At 34.0% G+C, this 20,093-nt stretch overlaps 1 protein-coding gene across 3 annotated transcripts in view; it reads right to left on the bottom strand.

The window, feature by feature from the left end:
- CSMD3 (CUB and Sushi multiple domains 3) overlaps window positions 1-20,093 on the bottom strand; it is a 796,263-nt gene that overhangs the window by 397,604 nt on the left and 378,566 nt on the right. For all 3 annotated transcript variants that reach the window (XM_075141259.1, XM_075141260.1, XM_075141261.1), the window contains 2 exons: window positions 9,729-9,832; window positions 4,191-4,303 (listed from right to left, as the gene is read on the bottom strand). In XM_075141259.1, the coding sequence (XP_074997360.1) occupies window positions 4,191-4,303; window positions 9,729-9,832 (217 nt within the window). The remainder of the gene's footprint in view (window positions 1-4,190; window positions 4,304-9,728; window positions 9,833-20,093) is intronic.

Genomic DNA, 20,093 nt, shown 5'->3' with positions numbered 1-20,093 from the left:
TTTCCTATGAATTTATGCCATGATTATTTACTTTATTCTTTAATCCCACAAATTCTGTGATAAAAATTTTATTTTAAAAAAGTGTATAAGGCATATTTTTTAATTTTTTCTTTCACATATGTCCAAAGTTACAAAAGGAAGCTATTGTATATGAAAGCTATTGCAGTTAGATTTCTCATGTATAATTTTCCAAGAACTATAATATTCCATTGCTAGATTCTCAATCAGTTTTTGTGAAATGAAATAAAGTCACAATTCTTCAAAATCTTTGATTGATCTCACAAAAATGGGTTTCTAGTCTTTGAAGGCTATGACACAGTTTTATCAGTTTGTCTTGTATTTTGTGCAGCTGTTTTTCCCTCAATTATAGATGAAAACCATTCAGTTCCAGTGTTTAAATATGTTGGAGATTGTTTCTTCACTATTGTTTAGATAGAAACTTCTTTCCTCTTCACCATGGCTTTGGGAATAGAAGTTCTACTGTGACAATATGGCACCATTTCCTGAAACACTGAATGATGAAAAGTATTCATGCAACCTGTCGTCAGTAATAACTATTAATTTGTAGTTTCTTTTCATAGCACTGATTTGGGCAGCAAAAAAGCATCCATTATTTATTTGTTTTATTTGGTAATTATACAAGCACCACAGTCTGATCTCATATCCAAAGGAAGGACTATGGTTTTCAAATAATCCCCAAAATTATGACTTGGAAATAATGCACTTACAATTTCAGATTGCTTAATATTCCATGTTTTCACATTAAAAAAAATCTACACATACATTTGAAGCATGAAAAGAAAACAGCTTACACAACAGTGAGATAACAGGTAAATTATATCTGTAATGAGGCAGTGCTTGTATTTCTGTCCTGCCCATTCCTGATATTTATTGTTCTACCTTCCTAAATAGTTTTATTTTATGGGATACCAGAAAAGGAATTTCAAAACAACAACAACAAAAACTTATTTACTTTAAAATACTCTCTCCAATGTCTAAATGTCTAATTAAATAATTATAATGGGATTTAGCTACTAAAACCATAAAATAACTCCATATGCAACATCTTAATCTAGAAGACAAAGATTTTTCTTATTTCACAAAGACTTACTAGATTCTCTCAAATGGCAGATATATAAAAGATAATAAACTGTTAGTTCCTGTAATAACATAAATTTAAAAGAATTCTTCAGCCGAAAACCTACTGAATTAGAAAATGCAGAGGTTTTTAAAAATTAATTTGCCTATTTCTATCATTACAAATTATATGGCATATTCAATTCTATTCCAGACAGAAAGGATGTGACCTTCTATCTCTCACCTTGAGCAAGTATACCATTTTGGAGGAACAATGGGTAAAGGGCACTGGGTAATGCCATCCCACAACTTTCTGTTCCTTCCATCATATTCCATGTAGGACTTGGAACAATCTATATTCTCGAAAATGCCTGCCAGATTCAGACCTAAATGTCAACTAGATTGAAGAATGTCTTTATGAATTCTGATGGGACAAGGCACGCAAATCTCCACTACCTCTGTAGTTAGTTGAGTCTCGGAATGTACAGAAGCAGATATTTAGGCATCAAAACATTTTAGTGGGAAATTACTTTAACCATTAGCAAGTACTGTTATCGAGTACATTATCAAGTAATTAACTCTGACATAAGCAAGTCTGTAGAGTGAAACAATAGAAGATACAGTATCCATATTATCTATAAGAATTTCATTGGTTTTTAGTGGTTTTACTTTGGACAAGCTTTATCAGGTCCTGATAAATGCCCATTAGGAACTGGAACACATGAGGAATGCTATTCCCGATGCTATTCAAGTGCATCTTATGAATTAACTCAAAGGAATGTAATTTGTGCCTTTCAAGATTGCTCTGTGATGAAAACTAAAGCAAGGGGAGTAGCAATGATCAGAAGAAGATTTAGTTCAAAAATCACACTGCTGGATCTAATCTAAAATGCTAATGTAGTTGCATCTTTTATGTAAGCAGAAACTTACAAGATCTAAATATTTAATATATATAAATAGATACAGTATCAGCCATAGTTAGGCATCTGAGCAGATAGTAGAAATTGTGAGGTGGAAGGCGACAAGTTATAGGAACAGAATTTCATCTAGTCCATTAAAGAGAAATACAAGCAAGCTGGGCATACATTCTTAATGACGCATGTAGTCACTTAAACTAAAATGTCTTCTGACACTGACTCCCAGAAAACACAATTCTCTTAAGTAATTATCAACATTTTTGAGAGAAAAGTCTTTGCAATTTTTTGATTCTAGTAAAGAAGTCAGTGATATGTCATAGCCCTGAACATACTGTTCTAACTCAATTACTCACTTTACTTCACTGGACTTTCTCTTAACTTCCAATTCATAAGTTCCAAAACTTTAATTGCAAAACAGCTGCTTACCCAAAATACTACGTTTAGATGTTTAGACATCTCTTTTCAGAGCCTACCATCATTAACAGAAAGGACTTAAACACAAAGAAAAAATAACAAAAAAAAATAACAACCCCCCAAACCTGCCTCCCTCCCGCCCCTACTTCCCATTTTATTTAAGGGAACATTGCCTGGTTTCTGGCATCTCTAATGAAGACATCCTCTTGGGGATCAAAGCAAAGGCAATTGATATAAAAAATTTATTCCATACTCTAGATTGGGGGGAAAATACGAAAACAAAACAAACAAAAAAAACCAGCCACACAGTGCCTATCCATTGAATGCTTGATGCACTCAAATGCCATTTAGTGAGCTAGTGTAAAGTACCAGTGTAAGGCAAGAGAGAAATACAGACTCAATATCTAGGTGTGCAATCACAAAGTTGATTATGTGGAGATGATATTGTGATTGTTCACCCTTTCTGTCCCCTTCTACCTATTCATATTAAATCAATTTTATTCTTACAGAACTATGGCTTCTAAGAATAAATGTAATTCATGAATAAAACAAGACAAATAATCCTCTGCCTTCTGCAGACTAAAATTGTTGCAAGTAAAATTAATTATACTAGAAAAGAATCCTGTAAATAAAGGAAACAACTACTTGAGCTGTGCAAATTATTTTGAGTTCTGCAAATCATTTCAAGTTCAGAGCTAAAAAGCTTCCTTTTCCACCCAGCTATGGTTCAAAGTTTGCTATATTAACAAATTCTTAAACGTGTTTATACTAATCATTTCTCTTGCCCTTTTCAACAGCTGGAACGTGGAAATCCTGGGTCTTAATAACTACCATACAACAAAGTAGTAAGATCTTTTTATCTTAGTCCACTAGATCTGAGCATCAAGAGTGCACAAGCGCACTTGTGCCATACCACTATAAAGCTTAATACGCATGAAAAGCCAAAGGAAAGTTATAGACAGAAAAAAACCCAGCAAGTCACATTGTGCAGGTTTACTCCTAATATGCTTATTCACTCCATCTGCCCATCCTCAACAATATCAGCTCCATTTCTAATACACATGGTTGTTTAACTTTTGTCTTTCCTCTCTCCCCTTTTGATGAATAATTTTGATGAATGTTAAAACTAATATAAAAATAATAAATGTAACTAATTCTGTAATAATACAGAAGTGCACATATATATATATATGTTATTCTTAAGTTTTTGGTTGATTTTGCTGTTCATGCTATATGAAAACTGTGTGGTCTCCCAGAGGCATCAAATAGCAACAGCAGGTTTATGTTACACATTATAGATCCCTCACAGACCATAAAGAACAACATTATTAGGTACATTTGTCTTAGCCCAAAACACATAAGTAATTCCAATTCTTTGCTTGTGGTGGTTTTTTTTCTGTTATGGTAGGCATGATTAATTTTCAAAAGAATGTAGGAAATATTCATTTCCTTTACACATTTAGCTTTAACTAATCACAGAATTATTTTATTTTAATATTTTTCAGCATGAAATGACAGAAAATAAATGTAAAACTATATGCCAAAAATCAACCACTGTAAGAACACATCAAATAAAAAGTGTGCATTTTCATGTGACATAAGACCTTTAAAGAGAACAAATTTATTTTTTGTATTTTTTTCAACTCAGCTTGCATTTTCTTGTTTTTAAAACTGACAGAATTGGAAAAAGAATGCATCCCCTAATATGAAAGAAAAACATTTCATAATATTGGCTTAATTTTTGGTATACCATTAAATTTGCTTCCAATAATGTATCGTTACCTTTGTAGTTAACCTTGAAACCAATAGAGCCCACACTTTCATCCGTTTGAAGGTGCAACCACATCTGATTGCTCATGCTCACAATTAAGTCTGGTACAAAGCTCCCAGTTAACCTACAGATAGAAAAAAAATCTGTAAAGCCATTAAGTATTAAGTAACTAGATTTTTTTTTTCTTTTTATACGGAATTTAAATAACTATTCAGTATTTTTTATGGTTTTTGTTTTTAAATCCATTGTATTCAGCTCACACCAAATTAGTTATCTACTGGCTGGTTAGCCAATACAGCTCTCAGGGTTCCAATGATTGCATATTTGATAGCAGTCTATAAACACGAGCGACACTGCTTGTGTTGTACTGAAATATTTCACCTCGCTTTCTGGCCCAGAAAGACATGCATCTCTCCTAATACTGAACTTTATCTGGCAGTCCTGTGTATGTGACTCTTATACATGCAGGCATATCAAATGTCACTAGAAGCCCGTAATGAGGCACTACATTTATTCTTCCAAAAAAGTATTTCTCTAGCATACAATTACCCACTTTGGAATATACGCATTCCATATTTAAGACGAAGTTGTTACTCTTCAACGGCAGTACTATATGCATTGCATATTTAAGAGGAAGTTGTTACTCTTCAGTAGCAATACTATTATGAAGGTCCATGTGTTCCCCTCGTGACCTTTACCACAACAATGGAAGAATGTGCTTGACAGAGTCAGCTGACATTCATTCCTTCATTAACAAAAATACCAGATGTCAGAACTTTAAAACCTCCTAATGTTACAGGATGTTGATTAATTAGAAAGAACTAAACTTGTTTTTTCTTTTTTCTTTTTTTTCACTTTTCATGTTGTTTGCAAAAATTTGAAAGTCAATGCAATTCTAAATCTTCATTCTGTTTGCTGAATGAAATAGTGTGATGGCAAAAAGGAAATGTTGTGAAAGCTGCAGTTTTATGTTATATTGCATGTTTTCCCAAAAACTTTGCCTCAAATTTGGTAAGAGTTTATCAGCTAGAACAGAATGGTGGAAAGTACCAAAACATTTTCCATTCTTGTAAAATGGATCACAAGCACAAGAGTGTATAAGAGTGAAAACTGTTAGTTTGTTTTTTGCAGTTCTAACCATTCTTTAAAGCTAGCTGAAACTTCAAATGGACTATTTTAAATATATTTTGCAGTTAATCTTAGTTCTTCCCTTTGTTTTTTTTTAGTTTGTTTCTGTATGAAATACTTTGCTGTGGGAGAAATTCATGTCTATTTCCCACATCTGTGTTCACAGATGGAGCTACTACAAAGACTCTTGCCAGAATTTAATAAGTAAATGCCTGGCCAAAATAATGTACTAACTGCTCATTCCCGCACTAAAGGAAAGTGTCTTCAGTGAGTTCAGTCTTTGCCAAATGAATAGATTAACAGGATGTTTCTCAGAAACAACACTGATGTAATGGCTAACAGAGTTTTGTAATTGTAGCTGGTGACTGACAATACATTTTGGGAATATTAAGGCCATTGGGAATATTAATCTCTTTGTTGTGTCAGAGAGAATAATTCCTATGATAAACCACCATCAAAATTCTTATCATTTCTATTTTCTCAAGTCAATTATAATTTTTTTAAATGCATACAGTTTTCAAAAACAGTATTTTTCAATTCAATAGTACATGCGGAAAAAATACAATTTGAAAATGCATTTTTGAAAATAAGAATCAATCAACAGAATACAGAAATCACTCGTTGCTCTTTTTTAAGTGCTTAGGGATCCCTGTACAATATTTGGGAAGACTTTGGGGCCACAGAGCAATAAGATCCAGAAAAAACAGCATTATGTGAAGGAAGCTATTTAAGATAATAATGAAGTTCTACAGTTATGAATTATCCTTTCTTTCCTCCTGGGATTTATGCGACTTCCTCTGCCCTGGATTCATTACCTAGATTCCTCTCCTGGAAGGAGGTTCTTACACCTTCCCTTTCAAAAGCTGAGCAGTGAACACTGTCAACAGCAGAAATGGATAGATGTGATTATGATGCCTCCCTTTTTTTTAAACAGCTTAACAGTTAGGACACTCAGCAGGGTGTTTTCCACCTAGTCTTCTAGGACTGCAGAACTACCCCTCCCACATACTAGTGACATACATTCCCCCTGAGAGAGTACACTGAAGACTAGATTAGAGGATATTCAGAATATCGCGACACTCTCCTTTCCATCTGCTGAAGATGTTCTGTAATATGTGAGATTGGATACATGTACACCCAACACAGCAAGCATACTAAAAGAGTTAGAATGAGTTTCATGCCTTTTGCACTGGATTTTCCAAATGCGTGTTACAGGAAACAGTGTCCAAATGCGTATTACATTAGGAGTCACCTGTTGCAACTATCAGACCAAGCTGCTGAAAGCAGACTTCCAAACATCCTGAAAAAGTGCTGTGACAGATGTATGAAGGACACATCATTGCTTTTCCTTCTTCCCCTCTATCCCTTGCTAATAAAACTTAACACTGCTCCATCTTGCAAAGATCTTAGTACCATAGGAAAGCACTAAGAATGCCTTCATACTAGTCATCTTGTCAAACACATAAAAAATGTACTCCATTCAGATTTAAGCTCACTTAGGTGCTAGGCTCACTAGCCTGGAGCAGTCTGTCATGTTGCTAGGTGTGTATATAGGCACAGAATTATAGGCACCCAGGGAAACTTAATGGCAAGTACTGAAATGGCTTTGGAATTTAGCTACTTCTGTGATTAGCACCAGCAGAGCAGGAATTATCAAGACTCCAATTCTCAGTTTAGGAAGCATAATTCTATCTAAATGCCACTTAAATTCAGTTTTTGGTTCTGAACCTTCCCATCTAGCAGTGCCCAGGAAAACTGGTGGATTAAACACTTGGATAGGTTTCCTGATGAACTTTGATAAATTGGAAGACAAATGTTTTCAATTAATTTACATGTAAACCAGACGTATTCAAACCAATGTTCTTCAGCAATTTGCTGAAGGAAAGATAATTATTTTAAAATTTAAAATCCAAAACTAAATCATACAATAGCTGATTTATTTGCTATGCATCATATCTCAGACAAAATCTGCATGGCTCACAGGAGAAGAGATTTACAAGTTTTTTACAGTACTCAATTATGTTCCATTTTCCATGTAATTTTTTTCAAACATTTTAATCCTAACAGCTTCTATATTGATACTTCTGATCACAGAATAATCAGTGATCATTCCACTGGTAAACAAAAATAATATAGGTGTGTCTGATTATATTTAATATTAAACCCCTATAAATTAATTGGGGGATTTTTTGCCTTTCCAGGATCTCCACAGTAATAATTCTTTAAAAATATTTACCTAGTTATTTACAGAACAGATTCTCTTATCACATGTTAACACTTGGCAATTCTAATTAACTCTTTTGTTAAAGAAAATTACTCAGAATTCTTTTATATTCATGACAAGTTTAATCCTGTAATTTCATCATTTCTCCCCAACGTACATCTCCCCATCATCAGACATACTTTTATAAAATACTAGCATCTTTAATGAAATAAAATCTGGACAGAACGCTTTACTACATTACTCAAAATTTTAAATATCATTGTAGTGTGCCTTAATGTGTTACTGTAATTCAGGTACTAATGAAAAACAATACTTAAATGTTAATAAGACCTGGAGAATTGGTACTTAATAAATGCTCTTTCCACATGAAGGGATAATCAATATAGTTTAGGAATCTAAGAATATCTGAAACAGAATTCCAGCATTATCAGAAATATATTTTGAAGGCTTGGTACTGTTACTGTTTATAAAATAGAAATTACAGTACTTGCCCATTTCTCAAAACTATTATTAGTAATAATTAGCACATCTATAATCTATTGAAGAAACTTTGCATTATCCTGAAGTAATTGCACCTGAAATACCTGGCCAAATGCTGGTCTCCTCATTGATTAGAAGGGATAGAACGATTTCAAAAACAATTAAAAATAGAAGTTCAGATAGTCTATTCTCTGAATGATCAATCTAAGGCGGAATTCATGATGAAAATCTGCAAATTTTTAAACAACTGTATTTTCTACTCAAAGTTTTGCAATTAAAAATACTAATGAGATGAAATTAGGAAAGAAAAAAAGGTAAACATTGGTTTTAGGGTATTCAAATCAAACAAATTCTTGATATCATTCTTATGATGAATAATGGAAAGCTACAATACATAAAAATTATATGAACACATTTCCATTAAATATAATGCAGGGAATATCATTCTAAGGAATCCTAATTTTGCTATTCTTTTGGGTTTTGATTAAAAACATTTTGTACTAAACATTTATCACATCTGCTTCAGTTTTGTGAAGCAGTGTGTTTTAAATGTGTAACTGTGTTTTAAATGTGTAACTCATTTGAACTAATGATAACATAAGGTACTTACTGAGAGGCCAGTTTATGTAAAAATAACAGTTAAATACTATTTGGCCTTTTCCAAAAATCTTTCCTAAATAGCAGACAATCCCTTATGGGTAAAATATGGCTTCTAAGCAATAAACAACATTTTTGTTATTTTTTTCACAAAAACTGAGTCAGATTTGAAAAAAAAAATACAATGTATTTTACGGGGCCTTCATTTCTCTTACAAAACATTGAATTATTGACTCAGAATGGAATTGAATCTATGTAAAATGACAGACTACAGTAATACCTAATTACAATTCTGCATATTTTCAAATGACTGGGGAATAAACAGAATCATTGGATTATACTGCTGTGTTCAAAATTTTACAAATTAAGGAATAAGATTCTGAATTTGTTTTCTTGAGACTGTTGTTATTATTATAAGATCAGTTATCATCACAAGTTAAGTATTGGAGAAATATGGATTCTGAAGTTAATCAATGGTTGTCAACTATATATATCTCTATATTTATATCTGGGCTCACACATTCCAGAAGAATGCTAATGGATGGCAAAAATCTTACTTAACACTCAGTGCTTTCTGATTTGTAATCATATGTGGTTTAGATAATATCCCACTCAGATTTTCTCTGTAGTAATTTTCTTCACTATACTAACTCATTTTTTGAGTTCTCTACAATAGTCAATAAAAACTTAAAGGCAAGATCCTACAGTATGTCTTTTGTCATCCTAAGCTTGCCAGGAGATTGTAAAAGTTTATGTATAAGTCATCCATTTATCTGTTTTCAATTATGTTCTTACACACTTTTAATTTGAGAACTCACTTATAAAGGGAGTACAATAGCCCCTAAAAATTTACACGTCTACACGTGAATGTACAGACTATGTCTTTTAAAATTTCTGATTTTAGTTTATCTTTTTTTCTGTTGTCTAGCTCATCTCTTTCTGACTTCAGAACAATAAACCTATAACGATGTATTTAAACTGTCACCTTCAGTAATTTTAGAAGCTCAGTAAGATTAGTTTTTGTTGAGATTTATCTGATTCTAATCACTATTTACTCTCTCCAAAAAACACATTAATGATATTCTGTAATGCATACAAATTGTAAATGCAAAAGACTTACACTTGAAGCACAGTTTTAGGATCACCCACTTCTCCTCCATCACCAATTGTCAGTGTGTCATAGCCAATCTCCAGATCAAATTCTTCAAAATTTATCTGAATAACCTAGGAAATAAAATAAGTAAATATATTTTAGAAATAAAGAAACATACCTGAGACAAGTCTGTAAATAAGCTTTTCAGCAGTGTAAATAAAAGAGATTTTCCAACTAATAATTACATGTAACTTTAGCATATTTTACAATAAATTATTTTAATTAACTCAACAGGTTTGGTCCATGAAATATGAATTATAATAACTTTAAGGTATCATCACTCTGCTGACCTCAAAGCACCATCATTTCACTTACTTATGCAGTTATTACATGTTTACTACAGTTCTGAATAATTGCATTACATTTTGATTAAGATATACTCAAAGGGCAATATAACTAATTGCACTTCATGCAATACAATTGTCTTCAAATAACAACTGAATAGTTGTACTTCACTGTGTAATTGCAGTGAAGGTGAAGAACATAATTTACTCCTGATATCTATAATCTGGCTCAAAGGTAAAGCTGGATAAAGCTGGATCAAAGGTAAAAGTTATTTTCTTATTCCATGAACCTGAGTAAAATGAAAAAATTACTAAATTTGATTTTTTTGTTCAAATCATAGGCTTCGGCTTGAATCTTTCCACTAGTCTCTGGTGAATACCCAAATTATTGATGATTCTGTTGTGATCTATCAGGTTATTGGCTGCTTTTATGTGATGTCTCATTCTTCTGCAATCTGAAATTCTTTTCTGAGATAAAGAAAGCTTTTTTATTTTTATTCAAAAGAGATGTACACGCAAAAAAAAGTTTATTACTTGGTTTTTCTGCATTAAAATTTTTCAGAGAAAAGATTTCTGGCCCACTCTCTTTGTAACTCACATAAAACTGTGATAATGGGAAAGGCATGACTTTGAAAAGTGTACTTGTATAAAGCCACAGATGCATAGGTTAGTCTACATCTGTCTTGTATCATATTCTGTGAAACAGTCACATTTTTAAGAGAAGAAGTAGCAATGATGTCGTTAATAACTTTCACAATTTAAGAATATATTAAAAAATAAAATATTATATTATAGTAACTGGCTAAATCTGGAATGTTTACGTGATAATCTTATTCTTGCAGTTGTTATTACCGTGATTTCTTCTTAAAAATTTCGGATCAACAGAAAATTAGAAAATGCTGCAACTTTGTATAAAAGTACCAGTAGTAAAACAAAACCAGAAACAGTAACCACCAAATAGGATCATATTTTATGTATAGAAAAAAATTAAATGTTATTGCTTAAGCCAGTAAATCATTTTGCGTACCATGCATACTTTTGCTGGAAGAGGGTTAGAAACAGCTACCAATGACTACTCCAGACACGTTATAGTACAAATAAAATATTTCCTAACTCCAGATCATTAAAGAGTAAGCAAGCAACTGTATGTAACCTACTAATAAACAACCCATTTCAACTTAGGTTTAACATACCATACTTGAGCTGATTTACAGTACAAACTTTGGATTTGGCAAAGTAAACTTGCCATTTATTTGGCAGATATGCTTGTTAACTGAAACTTGAACACATTTAATTTTAAGGGAATTTGCACAAATGGACCTAGAGTAACATATGGCAACAGCAGAGCTGTCAATACCCAACATGCAAGAGGCAGTAAACTCACTCACTACATATGTAGTGCACAAGCATTTAGGTATTGTAACCGTGAAAAACAACTGTGTATATTTTTTGGAAATTCATCCTCTGCTTTTTATCTTTGACATATAAAGTACACAATACAAAATGTACTTGAAATCTTTGCAAATATGCCTGAATGGCAAGAAAATATGTATTCTTAGTGATAAAATATATTTTCAGAGTCCTTGTTTTAAAATGTCAGATTTAGTTTGATCAGACCCAAAGATGGCTGGATTTGGCAGCGCTTATTATGTTGATTATTCCTTTTAGAATAATGTTTTGGTGATATCAGCATTTAAAGTTCAGCATGCTGGAACCTTTCAAAAAAAAACCCCTGAGATTTAGGTAAGATCAGTAAATAACTTAAAACTTTGTAATAAACTTGCCAAAAATTCTGCTTTTTCCAGGCATCTAACATTTTGTCTTTTTTTGTTTTTCTGAAAAATCTGTAAATGGCAGACCAAAGGTAGGTAGCATCCTTGAATCAGTTTAACATTAGAGTAAAACCTGCATTTTAATCCACTATTGTTTGTAAGAATAAACATTTCAGGGAAAACTGTGCTGATTTATTACTATATTCTACATATTTTTAAACCAGATTAGCATTACTAAATTGTGCTATTGATCTGGTTAGTAGATGTACAGTAATCAGAAGCACAGGGACAGGTATTCTTGATCTGTAAATTCAAGTAAAGTCTTTTTCCCAATTTCCCAGAGCAAGATATAAGCATCATTAATATAAATGAGATATGATCCGTTGTTTTTATTGATCCATGTAAATAGTGAACATGTTTAAAATGTATTTATGTATTTATTGTATTTATGCTCCGCCCCATAATCTCATTCAAAAAAGAAAAAAAAAGTGTGGAAGGACTACAAGATATTTTCAAACGGTCAGGTATACTTTCAGGGAACAATACTATGAACAAAAATATTTCACCAATTATTTGCCTGTACTAGAAGATTCTGGATAGGAGGATGATACTATCAAAAGTGGGTTCTGGAAGGCAGGCACAAGAGGGAAATTTCAAAGATGCAGAATTCCAGCTGAGACAGTTTACCACCATAGTCATGATCTATCATTTCACACATTATAAGTCAACTAATGATATCAAATATGTATCTGTATGGCTTCAGAACTGAGAAGAATATTTTTACTTAAAATTAAGCAATATAATAATTAATATTCTCTTCTTTTTCAGAAACAGCTATGCAGTAGTCCCTGAAATTTTATATCTTTATAGTAGCTTTTGAGATGTATCCAGCAGGTAGTAGACAACTATAACTATCCTGATACAGACTAATCATATTTTGAATTTTGTTTCAGAGGATATTCTTAAACAAGTCCCTAGACGCTACTGTCAGGAAAAAAGAGATCTTTTCTTTCCTCTTCCTCCATATACATACACATATATAAACAACAAATTTATTTAAAATAAAACAGTGAGTACTAAATAAAATAAAATATGCTGAGCTGTGCACTCCTTATTCACTAAAATAAACATGAAAGTAGCTAAAACGAAGGCAATCGTCTTAGAATCATAGAATCGTAGAATCTTTCTACAGCCTTGTCTGCTTTTGCTACTTATAAACCCAGATGCAATAAACAACTTATAATTGCTGAATTAAATTAAATTTATAAACCCAGAACCAAATAAACAAAAAAAAAAAGACAGTAATACTAATGGTTATTATCCAAGCTATGCAGAAAAGAAAGTCCTATTTGAAAAATAACTTTCTGAAAATTATGATGGTGTATTTTGGTCTCTAATAATTTTGTAAGCACTTTTCCAAAGGAAGAAATGGGAGCAGAGATCTAATTTCTAACAAATTTCAGTAGACGTACCTCCTTTCTGTGCCTTGGAATATATCCTTTGGAACCCACTCCTTGGGCAAAACCGAGTCTGTTATCCAGCTCAGAAGTAACACAGGAAAAGACTTTATTGAAAAGTTAATGGCTAACTTGAGAACTTCCTACAACTCTTCAGAGAGAGAACACGCTTAGGAGGATGCATTCCAGACAACAATCTTTCCAGACAATTGTTTAATATGACTGTGTGTCTAGTTCCTGATGGAACTAGCTCCCCAAAGATTTTTCAAGGAAAGTTGTGTTCCAGGTGAAGTACTCAACTTTTTAAAATTTCAAAACATACAAAGCAGAATGGTGTGTAACTGTCATGGTTTAACCTGGTAGGCAGCCAAATACCACGCAGCCGCTCACTCACTCCCCCCATCTCCAGCGGGACGGGGAGAGAATCGGAAGGGTAAGAGTGAGAGAAACTCGTGGGTTGAGATAAAGACAGTTTAATAGAACAGAAAAAGGGAAAATAATAATGATAATGATAAAATATACAAAATGAGTGATGCACAATGCAATTGCTCACCACCCGCGCTGACCGATAACCAAGTAGCGATCGGTACTTCCTGGATCACGCCTACCCTTCATATCCTGAGCATGACGTCACATGGTATGGAATACCCCATTAGCCAGCTGGGCTGGCTGTCCTGATTATGTTCCCTCCCATCTTGTGTACCTAGCTCAGTCAGTAGGCACGGGAGCTGTCCTTGGACTAGGAGGGCACTTAGCAACAACTGAAAACATCAGTGTGTTATCAACATTCTCCTCATACTAAATCCAAAACACAGCACTAGGAAGAAATTTAACCCTATCCCAGCCGAAACCAGGACAGTAACAGAAGCAAGTATATGTGCTTCAGAACTGCTTTTGGAGGGCAAGTGTAAAGATTTCAAGTTGTATGCATTTCCATATGTGCATCTGTTATCCTAAAGCTTCCAATGCAAATGTAACTCTAAAAATATTTTTGGATGTATAGTAATGTTTTCACTCCCTAAAATTTGACATTTTACCAGCAAAATAATGATGATGAAGTTTCTAAAGATTTTATGAATCTTTTCTCCTAAGAAGAGTACTTAAATGAGCTATATCTTAGATAATATTAAGGAAAAAAATTGAATTAAAACATCCTGCCAAGAATGCAATATTATTACATACTATTTTGCTGCACATTGCATATAATTCAATGATTCAAAATATCCAAGAACTGCTAGCAGCTGTGTAGCAAAAAGATAGTTTAATTGGCTCTTTGGTAGTCACCTATTACATGAACAAAACACAACCCAAATGAAACAGCCTAAATGTTAAGCACTTCTATCCTTTCAAATTTAATTTAACCTTTGAGTATCATAGGGTATGAGAAAGGCGGAGAGAAGGAAGAAAAGGAGAGAGAAAACTTGGAGATTTATAGTACATCATAGAAAAAAGCAGACACACAAAGCTGTAAGACAATTCCAGGAGATACTAGCTGAACTGGAAAGTTCCTTCTATATTATTGAGTCCATTTGTTGGCAATAGGATTCATTATACTTAACTGTAGACATCTACAGTGCAAACCTATATATTGATATAGGCTTCTTCATAACCAGTGAGAAAACATGTAATCTATTTCATCAAAAGGTAGGTAACATACACTAGATCAACCACAGCTTAGAAGTACCTATTTCTCTTCCTTGACTATAAAGTGAGACTAGGCATTTATATATGGATGTCTACACTGCAGATATCTACAATGGAATTCACGCATATAAAGTACCATCTGAGATGCTGTAAAGCAGCCAGAAGATCCATACAAACCTGGCAGATACAGGATCTTCAGGAGAACTGTGCTATTTTGGGAAGGCAGCTGAAGATGAGGTTATCCCAGAGTATTATATGTCAATGGTTGCCAGTAATCTCAATCCTACAGATAGAAGATGAATTCTGCTTTGCAGAGTCATTGGTAAACACATCATGTAATTTCTTTCATGCAGTTCTTTAAAAGGGGTTTTTGTTTTGTTCTGATTTGTTTTCTTTAACTCCAATACTAATGCTAAATGTCAATTCTCCATAGAGGCTAATCCTGCAATCAGTTATTTATAAAGGTCATTTAGAATTACTTACTTTGAGGCCACAATAATTGAAAACAAATGTATAGTCCTTCCCTATACTGAGAACAAATACTACTGGAAAGTCTTAAAATGGAAGGATAGAACATTAAAATAACAGAGTGAAGAGATTATATTTTTATTTTTCATGTTATTGTTTTCTGTTTGCATAGAAGCATGACCTGTATTGTGTTAGCTTGCATTCACAACAAGAGTTTCTGAGATTGATCAATCAGAGGAATACAGTCTCAACATTTAATCAGCCTGTGCAGCCCCGATAAAAAGAAGCATTCTACAAAAAAGAAAGTATCTTGTAAATAGGCCTTCTACAAAGAAACAAAAATAAATAATTACACAATTTAATTCAACTATCAATATAGCATCCACAAAGGGAAATAAAGGAGTGCAAATAAATCATTAAGCAAATACATTGGCTTTTACTTAAGTCATTGTGTTTGTCATGTTCCCAACAATACAAATTATTATATAACTTTTATCTTGTGAAAGAGAATATTGTGTTGTGATTTTGGGTTTTTTTTTTTTCCCTCTAAGCAATTATTTCAGATTGGATTTTGCCATGTTTTCTCACACCAAACATCCTAACCTTTGGAAATGCTGTCTCATTATACCTCTAAAAATTACTAGCGCTTATACATAATATTAAGTTAATTTCACTCATTTTTATTAAGCTACTAGAAAAGAAGATAATTTTTTTGATCTAGACACTGAAGGAAATGACTGGGTAGTAACTAACTTTAACATGGTGCAAGAATGGCATTTGTACCTAGAAGATAACAAGAAAGGGAAAGGTTGGACTTGGAAATTCTGGCCACCTCTCTAGTGCCAGAACATCTATTATTGATCTACAAAGAAATCTATTTCTGCAAACATTATCTTGCAAAAAACATGGTATGAATGGTCCAAACACACTAGCAAGAGCAAGAAATCCACCTCACTGAAACATATCCACAAGATATCTACTTTCATCAGTTCTCACTGTTAAGTCTAGGAAAAAAAAAACACCTATAGACTGCTGATAAACTCATGCCCATCCTTTGCTCATCAATCAAAAGGAATTCTCTGGTTGCTGCCTTCACTGGTAGAAGTGAAACTAGGCAAGGAGAAGAAAATACATCCTGTTTATATCTGTGTGTCCTCATATGCCCTCAGGATGGTTAACTGCTTTTGTGCTGAGGATGTCTGACTACTTCCCAGTAAGTAAATGATGTGCATTTATATCTGATGGTGTAAGCTAATGAAATGCTGCTGTCTGATTGATAGGCTTTACGTTCATAATTTTCCATAGAATCACAGGTCCCTTCATCAAAATAATTGTTATTATATATCCGAATATAGAAGAATAGTTTCAGTAGGAAAATATACTGAATCCATCATTTATTATAAGACTGTGGAATAATTTTATTTAAATTATTTATACTGAGGTATAAGTTTATTTAACATTAATACTACCATGGAGCAGCCAATCCCGGAAACCATTTCCAGGAACATGAAGAACAAGAAAATCATCAGGAGTAGTCAGCATGGCTTCACCAAGGGGAAGCTAGTAATGATGAAATGACTAGCCTGGTAGATGAGAGGAGAGCAGTGGATATTGTCTACCTGGACTTCATGCAGGCCTTTGACATTGTCAAAGGTAAGATATTCACAGACAAGTGTTGATATATCGGCTGGGTGAACAGACAGTGAGGTGGATTGAAAACTGGATGAAAGTCTGGGCTCAGAGGGTGGTGATCAGCAGCACAAACTCTAGTTGGAGGCCAGTAACTGGTTGTGTATCCCAGGGGTCAATACTGGGACCAGTCCTGTTTAACTTCGTCATTGGAGATCTGGATGATGGAGCAGAGTGTACCCTCTGCAAGTTTGCCACAACACCAAACACCAAACTGGGAGCAGTGGCTGATATGCCAGAGGGTCATGCTGCCATCCAGAGGGACCTCAAAAGGCTGGAGAAATAGAACAACAGGAACCTCATGAAGTTCAACAAGGGGAATTGCAAAGTCCAGCCCCTGGGAAGGAACAACCCCATGCACCAGCATTTGATATAGTAGCATGAGGAATAAATGAAAGGAATGGTAGATTTTAGAGAAAGGCGAGAAAATATGCAATTGATTACAACTTATGGGCTATAGAAACACATGGCTATGTGGTTAAAAAGAGATATATATATCCCTATTAGGAAGTGGGACATATAGCTAACCTAAGATCACCTTTGTTTTCTTAGGCTGCCAAAATTCAGAATGGCCACAAGGCCAGCCGTAAACAAAAAGGAGAAAACAGTTTTGAAATATCTCTAAGCATTAATATTCAACAAAAACTTGTATAACAGAGATCAAAATGTTAATAAACTGAAGTTTACAAAAGCCAACAAAGCAGGTTTGGTTTGTGGGTTTTTTTAAAAGACATGCATAAATATTGAATTAAGCATAAAATTTTTAAAATATATTTACGTAAGTACTAATCATAGAATCATAGAATGGTTTGAGTTGAAAGGGACCTTTAAAGATCATCTAGTCCAACCTTCCTTGCCATGGGCAGGGACACCTTACACTAGATGAGGTTTTCAAAGCCCCTTCCAACCTGACCTTGAGCACTTCCAATGATGGGGCATCCACAACTTCTCTGGGCAACCTATCCTCACCACCCTCATTGTAAAACATTTCTTCCTTATATCCAATCTAAATCTACCCTCTTTCAGTTTAAAACCATTACTCTTTGTCCTCTCATTACAGGCCTTGGTAAAAAGTCTTTTTCCACCTTTCTTATAATCCCCTTTTATATAATGAAAGGTCGCAATAAGGTCTCCCTGGAGCCTTGTCTTCTCCAGGCTGAACAACCCCAACTCTCTCAGCCTTTCTTCACAGCAGAGGTGTTCCAGCCCTCTGATAATTTTTGTGGCCCTCCTCTGGACCCACTCTAATAGCTCCATTGACATCTGTGGGCTTCCTCACAAAATGATGAGGTTTAAGACTAGTTCCAAAACACAATATAAATGGATTTCATAGAATCATAGAATCATTAAGGTTGGAAAAGACCTCTAAGATCATCGAGTCCAACCGTCAACCCAACACCACCATGCCCACTAAACCATGTCCCTAAGCAACACATCTACGCGTCTTTTAAATACTTCCAGGGATGGTGACTCAATCACTTCCCTGGGCAGCCTGTTCCAAGGCCTGACCACTCTTTCAGTAAAGAAATTTCTCCTAATGTCCAATCTAAACCTCCCTTGGTGCAACTTGAGGCCATTTCCTCTCGTCTTATCGCTAGTTACTTGGGAGAAGAGACCAACACCCACCTCGCTACAACCTCCTTTCAGGTAGTTGTAGAGCACGATGAGGTCTCCCCTCAGCCTCCTCTTCTCCAGACTAAACAACCCCAGTTCCCTCAGCCGCTCCTCATAAGACTTGTGCTCCAGGCCCTTCACCAGCTTCATTGCCCTCCTCTGGACACGCTCCAGCACCTCAATGTCCTTCTTATAGTGAGGGGCTAACTTTGAAGCTGTGATCCATAAAATCATATGTAGATAACACTTAACCCCTTAGGCATTTAAACTCGCAACATAGGCCAGATGTACCAAGGCTATGAGGCAATACGTGAGAACATTTGGAATTCTTTTTCTCAGTAACATCATTTTTACAGTGGCAATGCACAGTACCTGCCCATTCAGCTGATCAGACAACTGTTAATATTCAAAACTCTCAACTCTGGTTCCTCCTGTCTAATCTAGTCTTTTGAATATGTTTCATATGTCTTAGGAAAACATTCTCCAATGTTACTTTGAGAAAATTATGGATGAATGTCACTCCCAGATAAACATAAGTTTGAACAGCAATAAGAGATACAAACGTTCTAGTCTTTTTCTTTCTCCTAGTAGAGGGATTTGTACTTTCTATTAATAAGATTTTTTCCAAGAAGATTTGTTATATTTGGAATTCATTTCCTCACTGATTTTTAGTGGTATTGAGCACTTAATGCTATGTTTCTTTGATAACACCGATCTTAAGGTTGAAAGGTTTTTATAGCAATTTAGTTAAGCTTCTGATGTTATGAAGGAGCTGAAATATATTTCATTAATAATGTAATCTCAGTAAATAATAAATAAAAAGAGTTGAGACTAAAAGATCATACAGCAGAATTAGTAGCAAAAGTATATTAGAGTAAGACTCAAATTAAGAATATTTCTAAAAAAAACCAAAAGTAATCTTAAAACATTGTATTTAAATTAACTTTAAATACATAATGCTCCATGAGTTCCATTTTCTACTTTTCAAAAGCTATTTTTGTAGTAAACCCCATCAGTCCATTTTACTACTTTCCAAGGAGAGGTGTAAGGAAAACCCTGGAACTTTTATGCCCTTTTGCCCTAAAGACATTTTTTTTTACTTCCACAGATAGGGAGACAATGATGCTCCAGATAGCCGAAAAAAGTGTGACTTGCCAAGACCATTATAAACAAATAGTAATAGGTATAAGCAGGAAAAAATCAACCAATGTATAAAACAACAATGAAAAAAATCATGATCATCCTTCCCTTATAAAACTAAGCTCACTGTCAGAGTTGAAAAAAAAAAAAAAATCATTGTTCTTAAATAGCAAGATGACTGCAATCACAGGAAGGGGCTGAGAACTTCTAATTAATTTGCCCCTGCTTCTGTTTTTCATTTAGTAATTAGCCAAAAGGGGCATC

Source organism: Calonectris borealis, chromosome 2 (genome assembly GCF_964195595.1).
Source record: "Calonectris borealis chromosome 2, bCalBor7.hap1.2, whole genome shotgun sequence".
NCBI classification, from domain to species: Eukaryota; Metazoa; Chordata; class Aves; order Procellariiformes; family Procellariidae; genus Calonectris; species Calonectris borealis.
Note: the sequence above shows the minus strand (reverse complement) of the source record. Positions and strands in the feature narration are given on the sequence as shown.